The sequence below is a fragment of the Diadema antillarum genome, unplaced genomic scaffold, assembly GCF_040938485.1.
Source record: "Diadema antillarum isolate AM-2024a unplaced genomic scaffold, OU_Dant_1.0 seq00000925_RagTag, whole genome shotgun sequence".
Classification (NCBI taxonomy): Eukaryota; Metazoa; Echinodermata; class Echinoidea; order Diadematoida; family Diadematidae; genus Diadema; species Diadema antillarum.
In genome coordinates, this window is record NW_027271776.1 from 113,623 (window position 1) to 124,391 (window position 10,769).

The 10,769-nt window shown below is 39.0% G+C and overlaps 1 protein-coding gene across 2 annotated transcripts; it reads right to left on the bottom strand.

The window, feature by feature from the left end:
- Positions 1-8,439: 8,439 nt before the first annotated feature.
- On the bottom strand, positions 8,440-10,436 carry LOC139741377 (gastrin-releasing peptide receptor-like). Of its 2 annotated transcripts, none has more exons than XM_071651959.1 (2): positions 9,329-10,436; positions 8,440-8,924 (listed from the first exon to the last, which is right to left on the bottom strand). In XM_071651959.1, exons 1-2 carry the CDS (start codon positions 10,416-10,418, stop codon positions 8,827-8,829), a joined length of 1,188 nt encoding a protein of 395 aa, XP_071508060.1. In that variant the 5' UTR covers positions 10,419-10,436; the 3' UTR covers positions 8,440-8,826. The 2 variants fall into 2 exon arrangements, 1 of the variants encoding a protein (XP_071508060.1); XR_011711622.1 differs by having other exon boundaries at positions 8,830-8,924; positions 9,073-10,436.
- Positions 10,437-10,769: the final 333 nt, after the last annotated feature.

Below are 10,769 nucleotides of genomic sequence, written 5' to 3' on the forward strand. Positions count from 1 at the left end.
ATATTCAAGACATCTCGCCAGGTAATATTTTCCCTCTATCCGAAGGAGGTATAATACCTCCTTGCTCTCCATTTTTATGGCGAGAAGGTGATAGACGTGGATAGGAACCGTACCCCATACCGTCGAGTTGACGATGAATCGTTAAGCGCTGTTACACAGCAACTAATCGAGTTAAATGCGAGTACATAAAAAAGTCACAAACATGGATTTCATTTTAACAACGCTGCATTTTTATTGGTGTATATCACATGCTGGGTTAAAGGGATAAGAGGCGCACGTGTTATCGATGTCTATGGCGATGGTGGCTCTGGTTTAAACAATAAAAACAAATATCATAGTCTCTCTAGAAAACTTTTCCCCTCCTCTTCAATCCTCGGCAGCATTTAACCTGGTCAAACCCCAACAATGCATCAAAAAGAAAAGAAGAAGAAGAAGAAGAAGAAATCAACAAGACGAAACAATAATAAAATAGTAAGAAATTCGAATGACACGAACAAGGCAGGCAGTGTGAGACTCTTGACGGGGAATATGTGCGTTATTACGACAATTAGGTTACCATATACACAGTACACACGAAAAACTTAGAACCACATAAGCTATAAGCCTCTTGGGGTGCTATGACGTAATAGATTTATATCACCTCATCATAATCATTCTCACTTTCATTTTTATATCACTGAATACCATCGTGCGAAATAACATTTTTTTAAACAAACTGTGTTGTAAATCATCATGGGTGGAGACAGACAATAAAAACTGAGAGTAGTAAGTCTGACACTCCTGCTTGTTGAGTCTCCATCGTAACCATGGTAACAATGCAGAATATTGGTTATTACATTCTAGTAAGAGATAGAGGCGTTTTAACAAGATGAGAAGAATTCACATTAATAATGATAAATCGAAATACACAAGGCCTAAAATCAAAGTAGGTAGATGTGACTAAAGTCTTTAACAAATTTGTTTTTTTCCTGAAACCTGTACAATTGAAAAAAAAAAATATTAATGTTTGCGGCAGGTAATTGCTCTCCCCAACGAATCTTGATTTGCGCTGTCAGAGTTGCTATAACATCGGGGCATAAACGTATATCCATCGTAATCGATGTCCTTTCTTGCGCATTTGATCCATTTCTGACGTTGAAAGACGGTTACACGATGTGTACATTCAATTCACCGGTGATGCAGTACTCGCATAGTTTTCCTGATGATACAACAGTTATATTCAACACACGAACATTTATATGGAGTTGATTATACTCGAATGTTGCTGGTACACATCTTAACACTGATAATATTCTACAACGAAATATAATTATACGTTTCGGCAATAACATACACTGATTTGATTACAAATGTAATTCCACTTAGAACTTGATATAAATCTGAAGGTTGAGAATCAAAATTGGCGATACTGTTACCAATCATCACAAGAAACATTGACATCTAAGTTCTAACGACGTTCTGATACATTTTAAGAAGAATGGAAGCAACGGAGTATGCAGCTGGCTTTTGCATCTAACTATAGTCAACTGGGCAAGAGAAAATCATTACCACAAGCACTTTTCGCTGTCTATCAAAAAATCTCATTAGAATATAACAATGCAGCTTAAATTGTTATAGGCAAAGTGTAAAGGCTAATCATTATGCAAGCATCGAGAGATCTCATTTTGTCACACCCTTTGTAAAGCCTTTCTGCAGCCATTTAGATCTACATCATTTAACGACGTTTTAACACGGTGAGTTTCACAAGACACATCATCATCACAATTCTCTGAAGTACACAGCATACAAGTTTTAATTTCATTTCTTTTTCCCGGTCGCATGGGACATGAAGTGATTTTAGCTAGAATGAAATACGGCCTATTAGATTATTTCCGAAAGCTGGAAAGGCAATGATCCGAGAAGGATGGGTGTTGAAACCCCCCCCCCCCCCCAACCAAAAAAAAAAAAAAAACCAAATAAACAAATAAATAAATAAAAATAAAATAAAAAAGAAATAAAACAAAATAAAATAAAAAAATAAAGGAAAAAATCGGCCGGTTGGAGGCACTATAAGACAAGGATATAGGTCGATCCATGCCCTCAGTGTGAGTGTCAAGTGACAGTAAGAAACGAAAATCATCATTTTCGGCATCCTTTGCCTCCTTGTCGTCTTCGGAGAAAAAAAAAATCCATTCCATGATTGAATTCAACTTAATAAGTGAATGAGTTCTATCAAATGTACAGAGCAGTAAAAAGGAGAAGTTGATTTATGTACGACTGGATACAAATGAATATGAAACGTATACATGGCGTTTTGAAATGCTACGTGTTCGCACACTATTCATGTCGTTCGCTACACATTTCCGAATCAAATAGAACGATTGATGGTAGCATATCCTCACAAGTACGCAAAAAAGATGAAAAACAAGCAATTTCTAGCAAATAAATCAAACTATATGCCTTTCATGTCATATGAAAATTGCAATGATTTAACAACGGTGACTTTCCATGAGCACTATATACCTGACGAAGCATTTGCCAACAAAACAAACACTCAAACAAATAAACAAACAAACAAAAAACAAAAAACACGAAAAACAAACAAACAAACAAACGCAACAAACCCAAGGGAGTTTTCAGACTGCGATACCATCGCACCATGTCGTTGCCTATGTAAATGTGATCGATGCAACTGTTTCCTGTGAACATGGGAAGCTATGAAACTCCATAATCTTAACAACTTCTTCCTTTTTTTTTAAATTTCATACTAAATAATCTCTGACTCTTCTGTGTGTCTGACTTGATTCTTAATAGTCACCTTGAACATGTAGTGATAACAAAAACAATATAAGGTATTTGTAATTCCCCTTACGACTCAGTCTGTAAAGTGCTCAGAGGGCATGATAGATATTTCACACAGCATTTAAAGCAAAAACAAAAAAAAGGAAAAAAGGCGAGAAATAAAAATGAAATTATTAGTAAATCATTATCCTAACTTAAATAGGTATGTTATCAGTGTCATGTCAACCGCTCAGGAGATAGTGAGAATACGTAAAGATGGTAAAGGAAGCTTGTTCTAGAGAGAGAATCTATAGCATGAGCAAAGGACCTGTCACCCCACATGGTTTTTGCTTTGGGAATAATGGGGGGGGGGGCACAGCTACAAGAACGAAGAGATCTTACCGGGGATTATACTGGGGGAGTAGATTTGCCTTCTTATAGTAATTACATTCGTTTAAGCCTGTATCTTCAGTTTATACGCAATGCGTGAACACATCTCGTTTTTTCTGTAGATTTCTTTCTTTAATTTGTCTCATTGAATAGCATCATGAATACTACCTGAAAGAAAATTAATTTTGGTAATATCAACCTAACGAAATTGGTTCGAAATGACAGAAAAGTTCATTCACTGGAGGCAGGATATTGTGTGGATGAAAACAGAATTTCTTTTCTTGAAATGACAAAATGAACGATGGTGTAGGATTTACTGAACAGCATCCGACGTTGCTGTAGTGTCAGAATATTCGCTCGCATGTCTCCAAATTGTGATTTGATCCTACATATCTCCCCGCCTCCCCCAATAATGGCAGAGTACAACACTTTATGTCACATCTTTGCTGCATTTCCTCCATTTTAATCATATCACCACAAACTACACACACGCACGTAAACGTTTGAAGTCTCTATTTACCATGACTTATATTTATTCAGCCGTCGTTATGTGTTCTTTAAAGGAGCGTGGTGCGACTAATGTCACTGCTAATTCGACATAAGATCGATTTCTAAAGCAAGTCAACATGCCGATATGTCGACATTTGCTAGAGTCTCCCGATAACTGTTGACACTGTGTATTTGACATCTTCTGACTTCCAATTATAAGCAAATGGTAGTCTTAACATTTTTGGTAAAACAGCCCAAGAGACGGCAATGCTGATTTTTCTAACTTACTAAAAGTTAACGGTTGTATGAGATTTATATGAAGAAAGCTGCAATTAGTGGAAAGTAAAGTAAAGAACGACTTATACTGCTCGTGAATTAATCATTGACCCAAATCCTTCATTGATTATAGTAAAACATTACGTTAATGAGGCAACGGGTCAAAATACTACTCCAAGTCGAATAGTGTGCAAACTCAAGCCACTTATATCACCAGGTATAAAGACTGATGTACTGATGTTACTATTACCAGTGGGATAAAGCACCGGTCGCACACATTCTGTATGATCATGGAAAATCACAGCGACGTCAAGTTTGCACACAGCACGAAGTAAGAACCCATCATTTTGAGGAAGAAAAAAAAAACCCCGATATTCACCGATAAAAGCACTAACACCATCATGATGTCAACAGAGCTAAATGGGTAACTTGTAGTTTGGGCAGACATGAGTAAAAACAAGTGCATTGCAGTCTGCGTGCTCAAGCAATTAAACCATTATCTTTCCTTCTCACCGAGAAAAATGAGAGCTACATGAGAAAACAAATGAACAAAGGAAAATTTTCTTAACAATGAAATCTGAGGATGGAGCGTTAGTGTTGTTATCGCATTACAGTCGACATGGTTAGACAGTTGCACCTTCGTGGCATTGCAAAGCTTTACCACGTTTTGCTCTGAAATTGGGGTTCAACTTTGAAAGAAACGACTTTTCAGTGTCACAATGATAATTAACTGTCTATAACTCATCGAAATGGATGTTCGTGAGCTTCCCAAACAAAATTCTGGTAGAAAATAAAGCGTGTCAAAATGCTACTTATTGGAGATTCTTTCTTTCTTTAAGTTTAGGATGTATTCAAGCTCGCATTCAAACTGAACAGTGTAGCTATGCTCATGATGTATGTTGCAGACTGTAATGTCTTCATTCATACTTTCATAATTATGTATACCTCACGGGAGAAAACGGTGAAAACGAAGTTAAGACAAAACGAAAAAATTAGGTCTGCAAATAGGTGTAAGGATTACTTATGATTAAATTTGTGCTTCCAAACCTCGAAAATTAGTTTAAAAAGGTAATTCCGTCAGAAAACACATACAAAAAAGAAACAAAGAAACAGCTAAACTGACTCAGAAATGACATTTCCCTTTAGCCAACAGGCAAAGACTGAAAGAAAAAAAAATGCCAGTGCAAATCTTTGTGGGTTGTGTGATGAAGAATCACATTAAAGAGGAACGATTACGTATACATTTTGTGGATTTTTATTTTGAAAGATGCAGCAATATTAGTAGAACACATTAGTGAAGGTTGAGGAAATTCGGACAATGCATTCAAAAACATTATGTGTGTAAGTTTCGGTGCTACCATCGCTGGATAAAAAGACTGAAACAATTTGTGACTTCACTGTAGTAGGATAATGCTATAAAGAAAACCATTTTGATGTTTTTTTGCTAAAATATTGCAAGAGCATGATATGTAATTACCTCTTTCATAAAGCGGGGAGGGGGAATGAAATCACCCTTACAACATAATAATTAATGTCAGTAGGAAGTCTACCCTTCATGAAAAGGAAATTTTGTAGAATTCTTTTTATATTTTTATACCTTGCATCGTTGTCTAGCAGTGACGTCACAAACTGTTTTATTCTGCTCACTCAGCGATGGCGGCACCCAAAACTACCAATATTGCTGCATTAACTTATTCTACATTTATGATATATTCGGGCATCATTCCCCTTTAATGATTTCCTTCGGATTATATAATAAACGACAGTTGCTCGCTTCAGAATCTATTGGCTCTCCCGGACTACCGTCTCAAAATGACACAGAGATTGTAAGCATGGAAATATGTTGCTATGGTACTGACAGCAAATCGTTTCTTTTTGGACGCCGCTATAATATACAACAGTCCCGTTCGAAGACCATACAGTTTCGTGGTCAAGATCGTCATTGAGAACGCAAAAACTTCCACACTGCCATTACTATAAGCAGCTGCGAATCGTTTTGTATATTTCACTAGTAACACACAGACAGACAGGTAGTTCTAGAATAAGTATCCGAAAATAAACCATTATATCATTTTCATATCATGCACATAGGTTTCTGTGTTCCTAATTTGTACATAGAACATAAATACAATAAATTGTTATTTACAATGATAGACTATAATTTTTCTTTACGTCACAGATACACGTATTACAATTTGTACTATCAGTTACGCACGCACGTGGCATTATAACTTATACATCGTGGTGTGACTTATGTACAGTGTGAATAGAATGATCATCTATCGATTCTTCCACGTTTGTGCGTTTCGATTTAGACAATTTCTGATTGACGTCATATCTAATAATAGCTCCACTACAGTGCATCTTGTAGGCCTCGTCAAAGTTGAATACAATGTACAGGTACTTGAATCTCATAATTACCAATATGAAAACATGAAACCATTAAAAAAAAAAAACCCATGAGAATCTCAGATTTCATCTAAATAATGACATGAGATTTTCCTTTGAATTACGTTTCCGTGCAGTACATAACATCAAATTGACTTGCTGTTTTATTTTCCCCTGTTGCTATGGTTACCTAAACTGACTTTCTTGAGTAACTTGCAGCGATTTCGTGTTGGAAGCGGACGCAACATATATAAACTTTACGAGATAAAGGAAATGAGTATAGGTGATTGTGTTGCAAAACAAAATCAATTACCCAGGATTGCTACGACGTACAACATATCAATCACTCACATTGTCCACACAACATGGGCAGTTTCCCCAGAGGACAATTACTCCAGACGACAAATCTATCCAGGACGGGTAAACCCGTCTTGACAATTACACCCAACGACAATTATGATTACTCCAGGGCATTTCCAACCATTGCTCATTATTACTTCCCATGAAAATTAACGCTGGGAATCTCTTAGGACAATTCCTTCCAATGATGTTAACCCCCAGGACAATTATCCCCCAGGGCACTAACTCCCGATAATAATTTTCACAGGACAATTTCTTCTTAAAACCATAACTCCCGATAACAACTTTGGCAAGACAGTTATCCCATCGGACATGAACATTCGAAAACAACTTATCCAGGGCATCTATTCCTATCAAAGGAGAATGTATCTACTACGATTTTCCCCGGCCAGTTAACCCGTAAAACAATACATCTTGAAACAACTTTCTACTCTACAAAAATATTGGTGTTGGATTTAACACCACGGGTGTTAAATCCAACACAAACCAGCGTCAATACAGGACCACACCGACAGATGTGGAAAGTATGTTGTTACGGTGATGAAAAGTGTACACCTGGCACTATATGATGTTAATTTGACACTGTAGCTGGTGATATTTTTTACACTGCTCAGGTGTTGATTCACAATGACACTATGATGCTGATTTGACATTGCTGGTGTTAATTCCAATGGTATAACATCCGCCTAGTGTGAAAAGGAGACTACACCCTTTTGTGTTATTGTGGTGTAAATGTGTTCACATTTTCTTTTTCAAAAATCAAATATTTTATCGCGAAGTTCTAGTTCGTCTTGTTGAAGCTCAAAATCAACAAGAAGAACAGAAACTACTTACCAATAAAAAAAACTAAAGTTTTATATTTTGAAGTGACACCCGTGTCTGTTTATGTAACACCATACACAAATGAGCACCGGAAATTTAACGCCTGCTCCGTGTTTCATATCTAACACCTGACTATTTTTGCAGTGCATGGACAGCTATCCTCTGGGAGAGGATCAGAATCACCTTTGGACAGCTGATGATTACTCCTTACTGCTCCTTACTATAACTTATATTTACATGAGTTACTACCAGTGACTGCAGTTACTACAAGCGTTCGAAAGAGATTTAACTTCCTGAAGGACTGGTGCTTACAAAAACAATTAACTAATCCAAAAAATCCTACCAAAACGAACCTACTGCAGGACAATTGTCCAACAGCGAAGATATGATTACATCAAGTTGTTTTTTTTTTTAAGCGAATGAGTAAGGACTGTTGCATTATCTTTTCAAGGGGTTACTGTTCAACAAGTAGTGAGCAGCTGTAGGTCTAGTTTGATTTGCAGTCCATTACGTGTAAATTTCTTCCATCATTCGACTTTCTGTTCAGTGAAGTCTGCTGCATGTAGAAGAATGTACTGCAAAAATTCTCGATTGGATGGGTAGATCCCTTTTGAGGACCGCACTCAGCCAAGAGACTGTGACTCTATAGACCCATAATCGGCGGGGATGGGATGAAGCCCTCCCCCCCCCCCCCTTCCCGGCCAAGGATATATTTCGGAGACTTTTATACCAACTTTGGCACTCTTTTCCAATTATTGACCCAAATGTAGAGATGAGAGTTTTGCTTCCCTCATGGCTTGTTAAATAGTTCTGACAGAAACATCTTTCAACTTACAAGTAAAATAATATTGTATTTTACTAGTGGCCTAGTTGATACCGATGTCATGAAATATACGTATTACCAGATAGATATGGAAGGAATGCTACATCACACAGAGAGTATCGAGGCTTGTGAATACAAAATAGTTATTGTTTACTGGTATTAATGAATACAAATCTTCTTACAGTGCCTTAAGGGTGGCATGTATCGATGTCAACCAACGGAAACTTTGACGTTAGCGCTAGACTTGTGGAGAAACGACGTTGAGGGCAGGTTGAAGTCGGTTGGTCCTGTCAGCAGACGGGAGAGATGCAAAGATGCGGAGAGATGTAACTTGAGGTCTTGCTGTCGGAACCATCTTGCTGTCGGAACCACCTTCCCAGCAGTGTGGGGTTATTCCTGCTTCTGCAATATGAATTTCTTTCTCAGCTGCATAAAATCCCCGTCAGTTGGAGTGCCACCAACACATGATTTCGACTGTGCCAGTGGAAACGGTGTATTTCTGTATTCCTTTGTCCTTATCAGATGTCGAAAATCTTGGTCTCCGCTATGGTTCTACTGCAGCGAAAATCATCCGAGTTTCGGGGTAAAAGTTCTAAGAGCCTCAGCATCACAGGTCCTACAGGGTGAAGCGAAACATAGACATAGTATTAATTATCTCCTCAACTCAGAACCGCCTCTTAAAACAATTTAATATAATGTTTGAATGCTGTTAGTTCACCGGGGAGAGAAAGTTCATTTCTATTCTTTAAAGTTAAGATACACACCAGCAATCTATCCAGTCACGCCTGACGAAAGTACAACACCAACAGATGGAGAATGAGTGGTGGTTAGTATCTGCGGCAGAAATAGTCGAAAAGGCGATGAAGGGTGCATGGTTTCGTATATAACACACTTGTGCAGAGATAGATGACGAATACGATGGGTTAGTTGTGGGGTGGAAGTCACAACACACCAACGGAGAGATGAGGGCAGTGTATGACAAACGAACAAATCAAGAGTACAATCACATGACTGAATTACTTGTAGATGGCTCCTGTATTTTAAGGGTGCTCTTAAGAGTCACTGATCTCTGTGTGTCGCAGCGGGCAACGTACCCGTTCCGCTTCCTCCCCGTCTTCTTGTCTGAACACGTTATGTACGCATTTAGATGGTGTCTAAACGATGAGCTCATCGCATACAGAACAATCGGGTTTATGCAGGACGCGATGTAATACAGCAGGGATCTGATTTCCAAGATATGTTTGAAAACGGGACTACTGAACGACTCCATGTTTTCAACATAAAGGAACCATGCCCAGTATATGTAGTTGGGTAGCCAGCACGCAGCGAACAAGACAGTGATGAGCATGAGGTTGAACGCGACGCGCATCCGAGAACGGTCGCTGCTTCCGCGTCCTGATGATCTGTTCCCGAGAATTCTTCGCTTGCGTAGGAGTTCTCTCGTGCACAGGGAGTAGAATATTGTCATTAGAAACACGGGCGCGAGATACAGCATGGTAAGCTGCACGATAAAGAAAATCTTGAATCCACGACTGTGGTATTCCACCGTACAACCGGTTAGACCCCAAGGTTTGGTCTTGTAAATGGGATAAACTGCAAACAAGAGGAGTGAGACAACCCAGATGATAATGCAGATGGCTATAGTATTTCGGCTTTCCCGAACGCTGCGTAGTGTGAATGGCTTGACGATCGCCCCGTACCTCTCCACGCTTATCACGGTGAGACTCAGGGCAGACACTGCGAAGGACACGTAGTAGACACCATGCTGGAACCTGCAGAACTCGAAGGACGAGTAGTACTTATTCATTTGAATCGCGATGGTGACGGGTGTGCACGCGAGGAGAAAAAGGACATCGCCCACGGCTAGGTTGGCGAGAAGGAGGTTGGGAGTCGTACGCAACTCACGAACCCGAGCCACGAGGAAGATTAGACTGATGTTCGCGGGCACGCCGACAACGAGTTGCATGATGAGGAAGGTGACAACAGCGACGTTGACCGGTGAGGATGGGGGTTGCTGCCAAGTCGTAGAATAGTTGGGGAAACCCGTGACATTGTCGACATCTTGGGCGACGAGGAGGCCGTGCGATGTATCAACAAAGGACGTTGTCATGGTCGAAATGGGGCCAGTGTTTCGCGAGACCTGCAGCGAAGAAGACGATCAAGAAAAGAGAACTTTTGAGCATTCACGTGATGCGAAATATTTTTGATCAACAGACATGTAGTTCTTGATTACAAACGTTAAGACATGTGACAATTAAGTTTGTGCACAATGTTGCATCGTAAGAGCACTGCAAAATTTAGAACCACACAGGGACAATTTTCGATTTCGTACTTAGGACCAAAACTTTGGAACACATTGCCACGAGAAATGCGTGAACAAAGCAAAAGATCTACATTTCGTAAATGCCTTGCAGATTTCCTACTCTAATAGATATTATACTGTATCAAGTATTACAACGTA

Bases quoted from the DNA above. Each gene is read 5' to 3' on its own strand.
- LOC139741377 (XM_071651959.1), bottom strand. From the start codon at position 10,418: ATGACAACGTCCTTTGTTGATACATCGCACGGCCTCCTCGTCGCCCAA. The intron at 8,925-9,328 runs GTAATTCAGTCA...TTCACCCTGTAG, and splicing joins AATACAGGAGCCATCTACAA to GACCTGTGATGCTGAGGCTC.